This window comes from Saccopteryx leptura, chromosome 2 (genome assembly GCF_036850995.1).
Source record: "Saccopteryx leptura isolate mSacLep1 chromosome 2, mSacLep1_pri_phased_curated, whole genome shotgun sequence".
Classification (NCBI taxonomy): Eukaryota; Metazoa; Chordata; class Mammalia; order Chiroptera; family Emballonuridae; genus Saccopteryx; species Saccopteryx leptura.
The window spans coordinates 128,422,244-128,440,755 of record NC_089504.1 but is presented as its reverse complement, the minus strand read 5'-3'; the positions used below and the strand labels follow the sequence as shown (position 1 = coordinate 128,440,755).

At 40.8% G+C, this 18,512-nt stretch overlaps 1 protein-coding gene and 1 pseudogene across 1 annotated transcript in view; both read left to right on the top strand.

Moving 5' to 3' along the window:
- The first annotated feature begins 322 nt into the window (after positions 1–322).
- The window catches only part of NUP107 (nucleoporin 107), a 55,349-nt gene continuing 37,159 nt past the window's right edge, over positions 323–18,512 (top strand). Inside the window, exons 1-8 of the mRNA XM_066368700.1 lie at positions 323–520; positions 2,202–2,293; positions 2,788–2,874; positions 3,847–3,962; positions 8,364–8,508; positions 10,236–10,339; positions 16,923–17,050; positions 18,166–18,214. Coding sequence (XP_066224797.1) covers positions 513–520; positions 2,202–2,293; positions 2,788–2,874; positions 3,847–3,962; positions 8,364–8,508; positions 10,236–10,339; positions 16,923–17,050; positions 18,166–18,214 — 729 coding nt within the window. The 5' untranslated portion in view covers positions 323–512. The remainder of the gene's footprint in view (positions 521–2,201; positions 2,294–2,787; positions 2,875–3,846; positions 3,963–8,363; positions 8,509–10,235; positions 10,340–16,922; positions 17,051–18,165; positions 18,215–18,512) is intronic.
- LOC136393877 (bax inhibitor 1 pseudogene) lies at positions 10,760–14,766 on the top strand (annotated as a pseudogene).

Sequence of the window (18,512 nt, the reverse complement as noted above, 5' to 3'; positions counted from 1 at the left end):
ATTCAATCAAAGTGAGTAAAGTGAGAGACACGAACCCTCGAGGTGTAAGGCAGAGACAGCGTGTCTGAAACTCAACTCCAGGCTCTTTTTCACATGGAATACCAGAAAATTACTTTAGTTATTTTTTTTTTCCCGGAAACTGTCAGTATACATCAAGCTTCCCAGTAGGATAACCCGGCGCCCAGACCACGCTCACAAATAACAGGCCCGCAAAGCGGCGACCGCGTAACACCGCTAAACCCTGTTAGGCTCCGCCCCCTTCCCGACAAACCTTGCGCTGTTCCACACTGGATCACCTTCGCGCCTGCGCAGATAGGACCCGAGCCTGTAGGCGGAAGTTGCCCCTGCCTTCGTTGACAAAGTTGTTCTCCCCACACCTCTTTTCTCCACGGCGACAAAACGAGAATATTCTTCCGGGTCGAAGGGTTTGCTTCTGGAGAGCGGGAAGGCTGAAACGCAGTAGCTGAACTGAGACCAAATTAACAAGATTCTCGGTGGAAAAGGCTGTACCCATGGACAGGTCAGTTGTGGTGGTGAGTGCTAATCTAGGAGGCTTGTCGCTCATGCTTGTTGGCGAAACGCACCAGGTAGAACTCGACTCCCAGAGGAAGCTTCCGAGAGCCCGAGTGCTGACCCTAGGAGTCTCCCGGGCTGCGAGACTGCAGCTGATGAACGAAAGACCGCTTGGGTGGGAGAGGAATACAGATAAAGATAATTCCCTGCGTCCCCACGGCGGCTCTGCCATCTGTTCTGCGCCTTTGCGGAGCAGTTTTCGCTCCAGGGGTGGGCGGGGTAGGAGGTGGCCCTGCACGCGAGATGCCGACTGACCGGCCCGAGATCGCAAAGCCAGTCAATGACGGAGCTAGGAATCTCATCTCAGACTTTCTGACTAAAAGTTACGGACAGATAGTTATTGAATTAAATTTTCCTCTGACCCTGACATGTGCTAACCGCCTGCGACCAAGATGAGTTATTCAAAGTTCTTGGCCGCGGAGAATTCGTCATATAGTAGGAGACAAACAAGAAGTATAGGCAGTTTTGTACTTCTCTCTGGGGAATAAATGAAGCAGTTAAGCCTCCCTGTCAGGAGAGGTATCGGGAAAACCTCTCAATGGAGGTAACTTTCTAGTCTGTCTTTGGAGTGATAATAATAGTAGCTAAGATTGAGTGCCTCAAATACTACAAATATATTGTAAGCTAATTTTTTGTAACAGTCCTGTGAGGATAGAGGCTATGATACTCTTTTCATAGATAACACTGGGACTAAAAGAGGTTAAGGAACCTGGTCAAAGTTAGAAAGCTAATGAATGGAAGAACCAAATTGCCAACCTGGATTCCTGAGTCTCCAGACTCAGGGAGGCTGTTTGATGAGTAAGAAAGTGTTCACCAGGTGGACCAAGAAGGCAATAGTCCGCCGTTGTAAAAGAAACATGTGTATGGATATGAATGTGCATGCTTTGTGCATCAAAATGGCACGTGCATATGTTTGTATGGGAGTGATGTTTGTGGCTGAATATAAAGCCGAATTAGTAAGCTAGGGACAGATTGTAAAAACATGGGAGGAAATTTGGACTTGATTCTGTAGGCCAGAGGTGGTTATCTGAACGTTTTAAGTGGAGGAAAAGCACATTAGATTCTTCTCTTAAAATACAGGTCTCTTAATTCACACAATTTATTTTCTAGACCTTGAGCTGAGAATCACACAGCTGGAACATTGTAGTAGTGCTGAGACAGGAGACACCCTTTGTGTACTACAACTCTTTGACTTAGCCTCCCATCTTACCAGATCAAACAGCAGATACCCATGGTTTGAAGAATTTTGGAAACTACAAAAAATCCTTTTAAGAGATAGCTCCTGCAATTTTAGAGAACTCAATACAATAGAGGAAAAATTTACCTTCATGAAGCGATTATCTAAAAGTGTTATAATAAAGTACCAAGTGTTGAAATAATTGCAAAAGAGAAAATATACTAAGTACTAGGTGTTAAAGAAGTCTGTGCAGGTAAAATTTAAACAGAACTCTGAGGGATAAGCAAGATTTGGAGCTGGAAGGGCATTGTTAACAAGAAGAGCGAAGACATGGCTGCTGAGATGATTTGTACCTTGACTGACTTGGGTCCTTTGCTTCAGTAATGATGATATAGTTCTTTGCAAGTGCTACATTCTCATTTCATTCATGAGTTTGATTGTGCTATTTTAGGAGTGGCTTTGGAGACATGTCATCCCCTGTGATCCGGGAGGCAGAGGTGACACGGACTGCACGGAAACAGAGTGCTCAAAAAAGAGTTTTCTGTATCCTTTGCATTTTAAGCAGCATAAAAATTTTAGCATGTTTGGAAATAGGATTATAGCATTTTCTTTTTATGAGAGGTATTGAACACTAGCTATAATACATGCTACAGACACTAGGGTTTTTTGTGTGTGTTTTTGACTCCTCAGATATGTTATTTGGTAAATAAGCTGAAATTCAATGAGATTAAGATTTATCTCCCTGAAAATAAGGACAGTGCATTATACTGCTATCATATTGTGGTTAGCTTCTGCTGAGATTCCATATCCTTTTTTTATTTGAAATGTGACTAAGAACTCTTAGATCAATGTGTAGTAATCTAATACTGATATCTGAGAACTTGAATGGTAGAGAAAATTATTAATTTGCATAGAAAAAATAAACATAAAATATCTTGTCCTTGAAAAAGATATTTATATATTTTGTATAGTATAAATACGGTAATTCTAACTTAATAGTGTCTTTTCTACACAGAAAATTTCTTAACTTCCTGCAGTTCGACCATCCCAAGATGAAATTTTTGCTAATATCACACCAAGAAATCAGGTTACCCCTCGAACTCCCAGCTCATTTCGACCACCTTGTAAGACTTTTTGCTTTTAAAGCTTTTTTTTTTTTTTTAAGGTGAGAGGAGGGGAGATAGTGAGGCAGACTCCCCCATCCCTCTGGACTGGGATCCACCCAGCAACCCCATCTGGAGCTGATGCTGGAGTACTGAGCTATTAGCACCTGAGGCTGACACTGGAACGAACAAAGCTATCCTGAGCACCAGGGGCCCAACATTCGAACCAATCAAGCCACGGATTGCGTGGGGTGGGGCGGGAGTGGGGGGAGACGAGGGAAAGAGGAGGGAAGTAGATGGTTGCTTCTTCTGTATACCCTGACCGGGAATTGAACCCAGGACATCCATACATTGGACCAACACTCTATGTCCACCGAGCCACTGGCCAGGGCCTTAAAGCATTTAATAATAGTAGTAATAGCTAACACTTATAATACACATAATAATATTTGATTGCAATATCAATAATTAAGAACAAATAATAATGATTGCAGTTGAATTCTGTGCTTTATGTAAATATACAGTAACTACGATGGTATTATCTCTGTTTTGCCAAAACTGAAAGTGAGACTTGGAGAAATTTATGAATGCTGATAATATAGCCAAAGAAGTATGTAAGTAAAGTAATGGGACCAGAAAGCAAATAATGAGTTGCTTACTCCAAAGCCCATGCCCTCACTATACTACCTCCCCAGTGTGCTATTTTATAAAATTAGAATATGAAGAATCCACTGACTCAATGATGTAATTTTTCACTGCTCAGTTATGTTATAATGAAAGCATCTCTGCAGTAAAATTTTTCTTGATGCACTCAGTAGTACCAAAATAAGTTTAAATCTTCATATTATGGAAATATTAATATGTGAAGTATTTATTTGGTTGTAATCGAAGTAGTTGAAAACAAATTTATTTGTTCTTTATTTATTTTTGCTTGTTCTTTCATGATCAGTGCTTATGCACTCGGGATTCATTTTATTAACATCTTGTTTGTAGTTACTCCACCAAACCGAAGCTTACTAAGGCAGCCAGACGTTTCCTGCATTCTTGGAACAGGAGGGAGATCTCCCAGGTTTACACAGTCTTCAGGGTTTTTGGGAAATCTGTCTATGGTATGTAGTATTAAAATAGGGCTGAAATTTTCTCCGTTTTACAAAAGTACGTTATGATGCTCTTTAGGAATCACTATGATACAGTATTTAAAATACCAGAAGCAATGTCATATAAACTGTGATGTAGAATGATTTGACCTAGGTGTTTAAAGTACTATAGAAAAAGAAAGAATTGTATCTCACTGAGAAGAGTTTTGTTAGAATAGTATTTAGGAGGCACATTTAGTTCCAAAAATAAGATAAAAATAATTCTTCTATATTTGGCTCGGTGCTTATTAAAATGCTTAGATTTTTTATTTTTTTATTTTTTATTTATTTTTATTTTTATTTTTTTTTGTATTTTTCTGAAGCTGGCAACGGGGAGAGACAGTCAGACAGACTCCCGCATGCGCCCGACCAGGATCCACCCAGCACGCCCACCAGGGGCAACGCTCTGCCCACCAGGGGGCGATGCTCTGCCCCTCCGGGGTGTTGCTCTACTGCGACCAGAGCCACTCTAGCGCCTGGGGCAGAGGCCAAGGAGCCATCCCCAGCGCCCGGGCCATCTTTGCTCCAATGGAGCCTTGGCTGCGGGAGGGGAAGAGAGAGACAGAGAGGAAGGAGGGGGGGTGGAGAAGCAAATGGGCACTTCTCCTATGTGCCCTGGCTGGGAATCGAACCCGGGTCCCCCGCACGCCAGGCCGACGCTCTACCGCTGAGCCAACTGGCCAGGGCTAGATTTTTTATTTTATTTTATTTTTTATTTTTCTGAAGCTGGAAACGGGGAGGCAGTCAGATAGACTCCTGCATGTACCCGGCCAGGATCCACCTGGCACGCCCACCAGGGGGCAATGCTCTGCCCATCTGGGGCGTCGCTCTGTTGTGACCAGAGCCATTCTAGCGCCTGAGGCAGAGGCCATGGAGCCATCCCCAGCACCTGGGCCATCTTTGCTCCAATGGAGCCTTGGCTGGGGGAGGGGAAGAGAGAGACAGAGAAGAAGGAGAGGGGGAGGGGTGGAGAAGCAGATGGGCACTTCTCCTTTGTGCCCTGGCTGGGAATCGAACCCGGGACTTCCGCATGCCAGGCCGACACTCTACCATTGAGCCAACCAGCCAGGGCCCAAAATGCATAGATTTTTACATGTGCTTGAAATGATCTAAACTTGGTGTTTTCTGAAGAGCAGTGTTGTATGTTAAACCGCTCTTTGGCCTGACCAGGCGGTGGCGCAGTGGATAGAGCACCAGACTGGGATGCAGAGGACCCCGGTTGAAGACCCCACTAGATTTGAGACCCTGAGGTCGCCAGCTTGAGTGGGCTCATCGGGTTTGAGCAAGGCTCACTAGCTTGAGCCCAAGGTCGCTGGCTCGAGCAAAGGGTCACTCGGTCTGCTATAGCCCTCCGGTCAAGGCACATATGAGAAATCAATCAATGAACAACTAAGGAACCGCAATGAAGAATTGATGTTTCTCATCTCTCTCCCTTCCTGTCTGTCCTATCTGTCCCTCTCTCTGACTCTGTCTTTGCCACAAAAAAACAACAACAAACAAACTAAAAAACAAACAAGAAAAAACTGCTCTTTGTTTTAAAAGATTAACTCGATCTTTAAAATATTTATTATTGTCTTATAGATTTACAGAATGTGTCAATGATTTGATCATTTTTTTTACTCTGCTTACAGAACTTGTTTATTTTGGCAAGATTTATCTTGTACTTAAACACATGAGTGAATTGACTGCCTCTGGATTTTAAGCAAAAGATGAATTTTATTATTTACTGCAAGATTAATAGTAAAATTGTTACTCTCTTAAAGGCAAGGCTAGAATAAGTGTGTACTGATTATTATAAAATGTATAGGAATTACTGTGAAGTCAATGATTTTCTTTCTTTTTTTGTGATAGAAACAGAAAGAGGAACAGATGGGGACAGACAAACAGGAAGGGAGAGAGATGAGAAGCATTAATTCTTTGTTGCGGCACCTTAGTTGTTCATTGATTGCTTTCTCATATGTACCTTGTAGGGGGCTACAGCAGACCGAGTGACCCCTTGCTCAAGCCAATGACCTTGGGCTCAAGCTGGTGAGCCTTGCTCAAACCAGATGAGCCCATGCTCAAGCCGGCGACCTTGGGGTTTCAAACCTGGGTCCTCCGTATCCCAGTCCTACACTCTATCCGCTGCGCCACCATCTGGTCAGGCATCAATGTATTTTCTTGATTTGTTTTGCCAATTTTCATATTGCTGTGAGTAGTGGTTTTGGATATGTTGGTTACCCTGAAGAAAGCAAAATTGCTAAATTAGTTTTCCATGTTTACATACCAAGATTTGATTGCAGAGCGAAGTCTTTTTCTGAATGCAAAATGTCAGTGCTGTGTAAGATTCCTATACTAATTAAGGATAAGTACCCAGAAGGGATTGAACTATTAATCAGTCTCTGATAGCTGGAGCTAGGTTCTCTTTAGCCCACAGTTATTATCATGAATAATCATGAATATATAGGGTTCCAGCACCCATCTTTAGCATTTTCTCCCTTGGGAGACTGATTTACCAGTCTCAGTGTGTCTTCTTCAGTGTTCCTTGGTTGAAGAGTCCTCCTAGTTTAGCCCAAAGTTGGTTTTTCCAGATGATGGTTCTTAAAATTAGTTTGTAATCCACTTTGGTTCTGGGAGGTGGAAGTTGGTAAGTTCACCTTCTCCATCGCCATCTTGTCTTCTGTTTTGGGAGACTGATTTAAAGATACATTTTTGTTGTTGCTCATGCCTGGATTTTAAATAAAGGTGACTCTTTAAACATTTTATTATGAAAATTTTTAAATATGTCCAAAAACATAATAGTGGCATAAGCCGCTATGTGATCTTTCGTCAGTCTCAACAGTTACCAACATATGGCTGATCTTGTTTGGTCTGTTTCCCTCATATTACTTTATATCCCTCCGATTTCATAACTATTTTATCCATAAATACTTCTGTACATACCTTTGAGACCTAGGAATGCTTTCTGTGACATAAGCACAATATAGACATACCTTGTTTTGTGCTTCACAGATACTACTTTTTAAATTTTTATTTACTTATTTATTTACTCATTCATTCATTCATTCCAAAGTGAGGAGCAGGGCGCCACAGATAGACTCCCGCATGCGCCAGACCGGGATCCACCCAGCATGCCCACCAGGGGGCGATGCTCTGCACTAATTCCATTATGATTTCACACATTCACTTTATATTTCTTATATATTTCATTGAGTATTCACAGTTTCTTAGTGTGTCAAGTTTTTTTAAGTTGGTTAGTTCAAATCAGGAACCAAACAAAGTCAACAGTTTGCATTTGCATAATATGTCTTAAGTTTCTCCCTCATCCTTATTTTAAATTACCATTCGTCTGTTGAAGAAACTGGGTCATTACCTGAGCGTGTGGTGGCACAATGGATAGAGCATTGGCTTGGGATGCAGAGGACCCAGGTACAAAACCCAAGGTTACCAGCTTGAATGTGGGCTCACCAGCTTGAGTGTTGGGTCGCTGGCTTGAGCATGGAATCCTAGACATGACCCCATGTTTGCTAGCTGGAGCCCAGAGGTCACTGGCTTGAAGCCCAAGGTTGCTAGCTTAAATCCAAGGGTGCTGGCTTGAGCAAGGGGTCACTGGTTCTGCTGTAACCCTCCCAGTCAAGGCACATATGAGAAAGCAATCAATGAACAACCAAGGTGCCGCCTCTCTCTTTCTCTCGCTAAAGAAAAAGAGCCTGACCAGGTGGTGGCGCAGTGGATAGAGTGTCGGACTGGGATGCAGAGGACCCAGGTTTGAGACCCCGAGGTCGCCAGCTTGAGTGCGGGCTCATCTGGTTTGAACAAAAGCTCACCAGCTTGGACCCAAGGTCGCTGGCTCGAGCAAGGGGTTACTTGGTCTGCTGAAGGCCCGCGGTCAAGGCACATATGAGAAAGCAATCAATGAACAACTAAGGTCTCGCAATGAAAAATTGATGATTGATGCTTCTCATCTCTCTCCGTTCCTGTCTGTCTGTCCCTGTCTATCCCTCTGACTCTCTCTCTGTCCCTGTAAAAAACAAACAAATAAACAACAACAACAACAAAAAAAAGAAAATGAGAAGAAGGAAGAGAGAAAGAAAGAAACTGGGTTATTTTTCCAGTACAATTTCCCCAAAGAGAAAAGTTGATATGAACTTAGAGTGGTAGGACTTTCTTATTTACCTATTAATATCAGCTTAAATATTACAAAATATTTTTAAAGTATGGAGTAGTACAAAGAAGAAAACAAAAAAACCCCAATTTTCTTAATAAAATATCTCCTATGGCTATCTCTTGAAAATGAAAAACATACATAAGATTTAAAAAATTTTACAGTCTTAATGTCTTTATTCACTCAATGGCAACAGCTCTATTCTTTTCTGTATCTTCCTTTTTTACAAGGTGACTAACCTGGATGACAGTAATTGGACCACTGCCTTCTCAGGACAGCGTTCAGGGCTCTTCGCAAACACAGAGACCCATGGTGTCACAGAGGACCTAACTCTCAGTGCTGTTATGTTACATGAGGATGACCCTGGAGAAGCTGGTAAAATGGCCTTGAGCTTCGTTTATAACAAAGTAGCTGTCCCTCTCCTAAAATCAAAGAGACTGTCTCCTCCTGTTCCTGAATGTCATTATTAAATTTTTTTTGTTGTTAAGCTAACTAGCTATGGTAATGGCTAAGCCATCTGATGTGGTAGCTCTAGAAGTTTGAGAACTTCACCTTAGTTCTCAGTTGGAGCAACATCTTGCCATTTTATCCTTCAGTGTAAATAGCAGCCTATTAGGTTATTAGTAGACAGATCTCTATATTGTCATTCTTTTCCTACTTGTGCTGTTGAAAGAGCTTCTCTTTTTCTTTAGGTTCAGTTTTTTTGGGGGGATGGGTGCAGTGAAGAAGGAAACTTTATTCAGTGAAAACAGCTTAATAGTGCCAAAGCACAGATGCAAAAACAGCTCAGCTGTGGCATAGCTGTGAAAACAGCACAGTCGGAGAACAGCTCTGGGGCCAGGCTACTCTCCTGCTAGACAGCTCTGGCCTGCTCATCAATGCTCTGCTCTGCGCAGCTGTGCTCTGCACTGCGCTGGGCTTCTCCACTCCACGATGGTCGGTTTCGCTCTGCTCTGGCAGATGTTTCAGGGTTTTATCTTGGCCAGGGAGACGCAGTCTTCCTTCTCCACTGGCAAGGAAATGTGCACTCTAGGTTTATTTTTTATCTAACACTGTTGACACTTCTTGCTCTGGCCTGGATGCTGATGCTGTTTTTTCAAATAATATTGAGCCCTTTCTAGTTTTAGGTTGGTTATTACTATTCCCTTTTGGAAAAAAAATATTTGCTTTTAGTGTTTGTGTATACATACTTTATTACATCAGTTTTTAGCATATAATCATTATCATACACTAACATATGAGTGCTATATTATTTGGAGATTAACCTCTTATCAAGTATATGGTTTATAAATATTTTCTCCCATTCCATTTTGCCTCTTCATTTTGTTGGGGTTCTTTTGCCGTGCAGAACATTTTAGTTTGATGTAGTTCCACTTGATTTTTGCTTTTGTTCCTTATGCTTTTGGTGTCATGTCCAAAAAATTATTGCCAAGACCAATATCAAGAAGCTTTTCCCTGTATTTTTTTCAGAAATTTTATATTTTCATGTCTTAGGTTTAAATCTCTAATCCATTCTTAATTATTGGTACAAGTGGTATAAAATAGGGATGCAGTTTTATTTTCTCTATGTGGATTTCCAGTTTTCCCAACACCATTTATTGAAAAGACTCTCCCTTGCCCATTTTGTATTCTTGGTTCCCTGGTCAAATACTAGTTGATTAAATATGTGGGAGTTTATTTCTGGAGTTTCTGTTCTGTCCCATTGGTCTGTGTGTCTATTTCTGTGCCAGTACCTTACTGTTTGATTATTGTGCCTTGTATAACAGTTTGAAACCAGGAAGTATGATGCCTCCAGCTTTGTTCTTCTTTCTCAGGGTTGCTTTGGCTATCATAAGTTTTAGTTTTGCAAAATGAACAGAATTCTATAGGTGGATGGTGGTGATGGTGGCACAACAGTGTGAATGTACTTAATGCCACTGAACTGTACACTTAAAAATGTTTACAATGGTAAATTTTGTTATGTGTGTTTTACCACAATTGTGATTTTTTAAAAAAATACAACAGTTATACAAAAGACTTGTAGCTATGTTTTTAAGTTTTCAAATAATTATCTATAAATATGTCATTTAATGTTTTTTTATTCCTTTTTCAATGTGTTCTAGCATCCATGAGTATGTTTTCTGATTTCCTCCAGTCTTTTTTGAAGCACTCTTCGACTACAGTTTTTGACCTTGTAGAAGAGTATGAAAACATTTGTTGTGTTCAGGTAAGATAATTTCCTTCATTACTGATTAAACTTCAGTACTCTTAGTTTCCTTTAAACAGCATCAACCTGCGAATTTCTATACAGTATTTATGGGAGGTGTCTTAGTTGTATGGCAAGGATGGTATGGCTAGGAGGTTAGCCAGAGTAGCTCTGCTTTTTACATACTGAAGTCCCCTATCAGGTTTATTTTGAGGACAAAAGGATTCTGCTGCTTTAAAAAGGAAAAATTATAATATACAAAGAACTTTTAAAACTCAACAAGAAAAGGGACAATCCAATTACAAATAGACAAAACATATTAATAGACACCTCACTAGAGAAGATATACAGGTGGCAAATAAGCATATGAAAAGATATTTAACAACAGATGTCATTAGGGAATTGCAAATTAAAACAATGAGATGGCACTATACTATTGGAATGGCAAAAATCCAAAACGCTAACCCACCAAATGCTGGCAAGGATGTGGAGCAGCAGGAACTCGCATTCATTGCTGGTGGGATTGCAAAATGCTACAGCCACTTTGGAAGGCAGATTCTCAGTTTCTTACAAATCTAAGCATACTTTTATCATCTGATCCAACATTTATACTCTTTGGTATTTACTCAAATAAGTTAAAAATGTATGTTTACACAAAAACATGCACATAGATGTTTGTAGCAACTTTATTCATAATTGGCTTAACTTGAAATCAACCAAGATGTCCTTTAGTAGGTAAATGGATAAATCAACTGTGGTACATCCAGACTATCGAATATTATTCATCACTTAGAAGAAATAATCTATTATGCCATGAAGAGACAAGGGTGAACCCTAAAGGCATATAACTAAATGAAAGAAGCCAATCTGAAAAGGCTATATACTGTATGGATCCAAACATTCTGGAAAAAGGAAAACTTGGAGAGAGTAAAAAGATCAATTGTTGCCAGAGGTTAGGAGGGAAGGAAGGGTGAAAAGTGAAACACAGTGGATTTTTAGGGGAATGAAGTTATTTTATATATCATAATGTTTGATATATGTTATTATACATTAGTCAAAACTCAGAATGTTCCAAAACCAAGAGTGAACCCTGAGCAAAGATCTAGACTTGGGTTGATAATGATGTCATTGTAGGTTTATTGATTATAACAAATGTACTACACTAGTACTGGATATTGATGGTAGGAGGTGAGGTTATGTATATGTAGGGGCAGAGAGTAATGTGAATTCTGTACTTTGCTCTCAGTTCTGCTGTGAACCTAAAATTACTCTAAAAAATGTGTTAAGAGGAAATGGGCTTAAAGATGCTATCACATTCAAGAGTAATTGAAACAATAGCCAACATTTGTGGAATATTTAATATTATTTCAACAGTCTCTGAATTGTTTCATTATAAAAAGCAATGGCTTTATTAAATAACAAAGCAATAATCACTTTAATGAATCACTGGAGTTAGAATTCCAATAGAGAATTTAATAAATGCTGTTCAGGGATAGGGAAAATTTACATCATTAAAATGTCCATATTGCCTGACTGGTGGAGACACAATGGACAGAGCTGTAACCTGGGATGCTGAGGTCCCAGGTTCAAAAGCCCAAGGTTGCCTGCTTGAGTGCAGGCTCATCTGGCTTGAATGCAGTTTCTCTGCTTGAGTGTGGGGTTGCCACTTGAGCATGGGATCATCAATATGATCTCATGGTTGCTGACTTGAAGACGGGTCACTGGCTCAGCTGGAGCCTCCGGTCAGGGCACATGTGAGAAACAATTAATGAATAACTAAGGTGATGCAACTACAAGTTGATGCTTCTCATCCCTATCTCTTCCTGTCTGTCTCTCTCTCAAAAACATGATAATAGGCCCTGGCCGGCTGGCTCAGCGGTAGAGCGTTGGCCTGGCATGCGGGGGACCCGGGTTCGATTTCCGGCCAGGGCACATAGGAGAGGCGCCCATTTGCTTCTCCACCCCCCACCCCTCCTTCCTCTCTGTCTCTCTCTTCCCCTCCTGCAGCCAAGGCTCCATTGGAGCAAAGATGGCCCGGGCGCTGGGGATGGCTCCTTGGCCTCTGCCCCCAGGTGCTGGAGTGGCTCTGGTCGCTGCAAAGCAACGCCCCGGAGGGGCAGAGCATCGCCCCCTGTTGGGCAGAGCATCGCCCCCTGGTGGGCGTGCCAGGTGGATCCCGGTCGGGCGCATGCGGGAGTCTGTCTGACTGTCTCTCCCCGTTTCCAGCTTCAGAAGAATGCAAAAAAAAAAAACCCCAAACAAACAAACAAAAAAACATGATAATAAAATAAAATGTCCATACTACCCAAAGCCATCTGTAGATTCAGTGCAGTTTCTGTCAAGATACCAATGGTGTATTTCACAGAACTAGGGAAAATATTCCAAAAATTTATATGGATCCACAAAAGACCTAAATAGTCACAGCAATATTGAAAAAGACAAAGGTGGAAGGAACCGGCTACCTGATATCAAACTATGCTAGGTCATAGTAATCAAAACAGTATGGTACTGGCATAAAAACAGACATATAGATCAGTAGAACAGAACAGGCCAGAATAAACCCACACCTTTATAGTCAATTAATTTTTTATTATCTCTTTTTGTATTTTTCCAAAGTTAGAAGGGGGGAGGCAGTCAGACAGACTACTGCATGTACCCAACTGGGCACCACCCAGCATGCCCAGCAGGGGGCGAAGCTCTGCCCATCTGGGGCGTTGTTCCTTTGCGGTCTGAGTTATTCTAACGTCTGAGGCGGAGGCCATGGAGCCATACTTAGCGCCTCGGCCAACTTTGCTCCAGTGGAGCTTTGGCTGCAGGTGAGAAAGAGATAGACAGAGAGGAAGGAGAGGGGGAGGGGTGGAGAAGCAGAGGGACACTTCTCCTGTGTGCCCTGGCCGGGAATCGAACCTGGTACTTCCACATGCCAGGCTGATGCTCTACCATTGAGTCAACTGGCCAGGGCCTATATAGTCAATTAATTTTTAACAAAGGAGGCAACAACATACAGTGGGTCTATTCAGTATACAAAGATAGTCTATTCAATAAATGGTGTTGAGAATATTGGACAGACACGTGCAAAAAAAATGAAACTAAACTAACTTACACTATACACAAGAATAAACTCAAAATGGATTCAAGACTTAAATGTTAGACTTGAAACCATAAAAATACTAGAAGAGCCTGACCTGTGATGGCGCAGTGGATAAAGCATCGACCTGGAAATGCTGAGGTGCCGGTTCGAAACCCTGGGCTTGCCTGGTCAAGGCACATATGGGAGTTGATGCTTCCTGCTCCTCCCCACCTTCTCTCTCTGTCTCTCTCTCCTCTCTGTCTCTCTCTCCTCTCTCTCTCCCTCTCTGTCTCTCTCTCTCTCTCCCTTTCTCTCTCCTTTCTAAAAATGAATTAAAAAAAAAATTTTTTTTTAAATCCTAGAAGAAAACATAGGCAGTAAAATCTTGGACATTTCTCATATCAGTGTTTTTTCTGACATCTCCTCAGACAAGGGAAACAGAAACGAATGAATTACATCAAACTAAATAGTTTTTGCATCGCAAAGAAAACCATCAACAAAGTGAAAAGACAACTTACTGAATGAGAGAACACTGATACATCTGATAAGGGGCTAATACCTAACATTTATAAAGAATTTATAAGACCCAACATCAAAAAAAATCCAGCTTAAAAATGGGAGAAGCATATTCAGTATTAAAAGACCTTTGTGAGCTTGAGAGAGGTGGGTAAGAAGAGGGAGGCTGTGTCCCACAGACACTGGCACCATGAACATGTTTTGGTCAACTTCGATGCGCAGTTAAAATTTGTCCGTGTGACCCTGTTGACACAGCAGCATCTGAAAAAGGTCTGTGCCTGTTTTGCCCTCTGTGGTGGCTGCAGGGGCCATTGTCCATGTGGTCACTCATTTCGTTTAGGTTGTCCTGCTCTCTGCCCTGGGTTCCCTGAGGTTGATGACTTGGTTGACGACAACACCTCATAGTCTTGAAACTGAGCAAAAATCCTGGGACTTATTGTGAGATTTGCTTTCCTTAGAGCAGTTGGCCTGGGCCCTGCTCTGGAGTTGTGCATTGCCATCAACCCCAGCATCCTTTCCTGTGCCTTCACAGGCACAGCGAGGTTCTTCACCGGCTTTACCCTAATTGCTGTAGTTACCTCTTTTGGGGAGGCATCTTGATGTCAGTCATGAGCCTGGTGCTCTTGTCTTCCCTGGTGCAATGTCTTGATCCGTTTGACTTTTCCAGGCAAACCTGTATTTGGGCTAGTTGGTTATGCGTGGCTTTGTCCTTTTTGACACTCAACTCATTATTGAAAAGGCTGAAAATGGAGATAAGGATTATATCTGGCACTACATTATCTCTTGTTAGATTTCATTACTCTTCAGAACACTCACGATGATTCTGGCTGTGAATGAGAAGGACAGGAAGAAAGAAAAGTGAAATGACCATCCAGCTTTACACAATATGGCTTCCTTTCCTTCTACCTCCTCATTTTCTCTTTGCATACATTGCTCGTGGTGTGATCTGTAGTAATTGAAAACATTAGAAAAGCTTACAAAAATTGGGCAAAGAACCTGAATGGACACTTCTCCAAGGAAGATGTACAGATGGCCAATAGATTTATGAAAAGAGGCTCCCCGTCGCTAATTATCAGAGAAATGCAAATTAAAACCACAATGAGCTAGGCTAGCACTTCACACCTGTGAGAATGGCTATCATCAATACCTCAACAGACAAGTGTTGATGAGGCTGCAGAGAAAAGGCAACCCTTTTGCACTACTGATGGAAATGCAGATTTGAGCAGCCACTATGGAAAGTAATATGGAGTTACCTCAAAACTTTCAAAATGGAACTGCCCTGCCTGACTAGGTGGTGGCACAGTGGATAAAGCATTGGCCTGGGATGCTGAGGACCCAGGTTCAAAACCCTTGAGTGTGGTCTCATCCAGCCTGGGGGTGGGGTCACCAGCTTGAGTGTGGGATCATAGACATGACCCTATGGTCACAGGCTTGAAGCCCAATGTTGCTGGCTTGAGCAAGTGGTCACTGGCTCGGCTGGAGCCCCTTAGTCAAGGCACATATGAGAAGCAATCAATGAACAGCTAAGGTACCACAACTATGAGCTGATGTTTCTCATCTCTCTTCCTTCCTGTCTGTGTCTCTCCCTCCCTCCCTCCACCCCCCATATATATATATTTTATATATATATAATATATATATATATAATGGAACTGCCTTATGACCCAGTGATTCCACTTTTAGGAATTTATCCAAAGAAACCTGAAACAATTTGAAAGAATATGTGCACCCCTTTGTTCACTGCAGTGTTATTTACATTAGCCAAGATTTGGAAGCAGCCCAAGTACCAATTAGTTGATGAGTGGATAAAAAATGCTGTGGTACATTTACACAATGAAATTACAACTCATCTATAAAAAAGTAGGAAATCTTACCCTTTGCAAAAACATGGATGGACCAGGAGAGCACTATGTTAAGTGAAATAAGCCAGTCACAGAAAGACAGATACCATATGATTTTACTCATATGTGGAATCTAATGAACAAACAAGCAAAATAGAGACGGACTCATAAAAAGAGTAGGCTGACAGCTGTCAGGCGGGGTAGGAGTTGGGGGCTGGTTAGGGGGGTGACCACAAAAGAAAAACTCATGGACATGGGGGAGTGTGAGGTGCGGGTAAATGGTGATGGACAGAGGCTGACTTGGGGTGATGGACATGTCATACAGGGTACAGATGTGTTGTGGAATTGTGCACCTGAAACTTGTATAACTTTATTAACTAGTATCACCCCAATAAATTCAATAAAAAGGAAAATGTTTAATAAGTGAATGAGAGTACAGATAATACTTTTTTAGCAAACTGGCCTTAAGGCAGAAGTAACATTATTTTGTGAATACTTTTCAAAGGGAGGGAAATCCTGTTGTGATGTTGATTATTCACATTCTGAATGAGAATAATCATGTTCCTTAATTCCCTTACCCTGAGTCTTTAAACCTCCTGATAAACAGTTTTGCGTGTGTTTCTATGGAGAATATCCATACCTTTCATAGATTTTCACATGTGCCTCAGTCCCAAGAAGTTTAAGAACTGTTTTAGAAGAAGGAGCGACTTTGAAGTTTTGGCTAGAAATGGCATTCTGTTTGTGCCAATCTTAGGAAAATAGTTTTCTTGATCTGTTATGGGGTATAAATTTTTCAGAAATAATTTGAAGATACCTTATTTTTAATTCCCATTGCTGCTTGGTTGGTTCATGTTATGATTTTGTCAGTTGCAGGCTAGATTTAGCTTATCTTCTGGAGATCTGTGCAGGGGGAAAACAATCTACCCAAGGCTGTTACTGTTGAGTCTGGGTTATGTTTAACTTTTACACATGCATTCACATAAACACACCTTACTTTAAGGCCGTTTCTGGTGGGACTATTACATTACATTCATTTAAAAAAGACAATAGGCAGGTTGGACAAATTTATATTAGAAATATGTACCATATGTATATAATTAGTTTTAGCATAGTGTACTTGAACACAGTGTTACTTAAAATGATAGAAAACCTCCTTATGTCTCTGTTTTTAATTCAGGTGAATATGCTGAGTAAAATAGTGAACCGAGCAACGCCTGGACTTCAAAAGTTTTCCAAAACAGCCAGTATGCTCTGGCTTCTTCAGCAGGAGATGGTCACATGGAGGCTGCTGGCTTCTTTGTACAGGTAAAGTTGTGTAGAAGTCATAAATAATATAAACACAGGTGACAAACCAATAGGCAAATTAACTTAAAAGCTAGAGTAGGATGTGTTTGGAATTAGGTTCTGCTGAATTTTTCTGGGTTTTTTTAGGCTCTGCTATTTTTGATGCTTGTCATTGTTAATGCCTTATTTGTTAGGAGTGAGTTAGCGAGGAGGTTTCAGGTCATAAAGCACTGGTAGCTACCCAAAATTGGATATGTATAACGATTTAAGGAAAGTGCTAAAAATACTGTAGTACTTAGGAGAGGAGAGATAAGAAAAAAACTGAAAGATAGAATTTATGTGTTGTGGAAACATGACAGAAGTTAACCAAATTTTTCTTAGCTGCTCAGTGGTTCCTACTCATTCTGTTGTTTTCTCATATTTACGAGAAAACCTTGAAAGGAAATCATGTAATTTTATTTTGGGCCATGTGAAAACATGTTAAAAAGTTAAATGTAGCCTGACCAGTGGTGGTGCAGTGGATAGAGCATTGACCTGGGATGCTGAGGACCCAGGTTTGAAACCCCGAGATCACCACCTTGAGTTTGGGCTCATCTGGCTTGAGTGCAGGCTCACCACCTTGATCATGGGGTCACTGGCTTGAGCACAGTAACATCATGATCCTGGGATTGCTGTCTTGAGCCCAAGGTCACTGGCTTGAGCAGGGGGTCACTGGCTGACTTGAGCCCCCTGGTCAAGGCACATATGAGAAGCAATCAGTGAACAACTAGTGATGCAACTACGAATTGATGCTTCTCATCTCTCTTGTTCCCCCTCAAGAAAAAATAACAATAACAAAAACTTAGATATATATATTAGCAGGTGGCTGTTAAAGACTTTTTAGTGTATACTGTTTAGCAATAGTAGTACTTTTTTCTTTTAAGAAATGGTGTGTACTTTTAAGTTTTGTTTGGGCATCAGTATCAGATTCAGAAGACATTTACTACTTGTATCTTGTTTAGAAGCATGATAGCTAAGTTAATTGAAACTTATTTTTTAGGTTGTAGGTTTATGCATGGATATAGCTTAAAAGGCGATTTCATATATTTATACATATATGAAATAAGGCTTTTTTATTTTGTGTTATTTTTCCTCAGAGACAGAATACAGTCTACCTTAGAAGATGAACATATGTTTGCAGTTACTGTAAGTTTTATATTGTTTTTTTCTTCATAAATACTTTTTAAAAATGTTTTTAGTTGTAGAATTTGACTTTTGACCCTCCATCTTGAATTTCTTCATTTTTAAAATTTTACAAGTAAATAAAAGATACAATAAAAGGTAAAGTAATCAAATATTGATTTATATCATAAAGTAAAATAGTCTACTTTATTTCTATTACTATTCAGTATAACAATTTGTTATTAAATCCTGCCAAACATTTTTCTATGCATCTTTTTTACATACATATACACATACTTTGCTTTTTCGTTATTTTATTTTA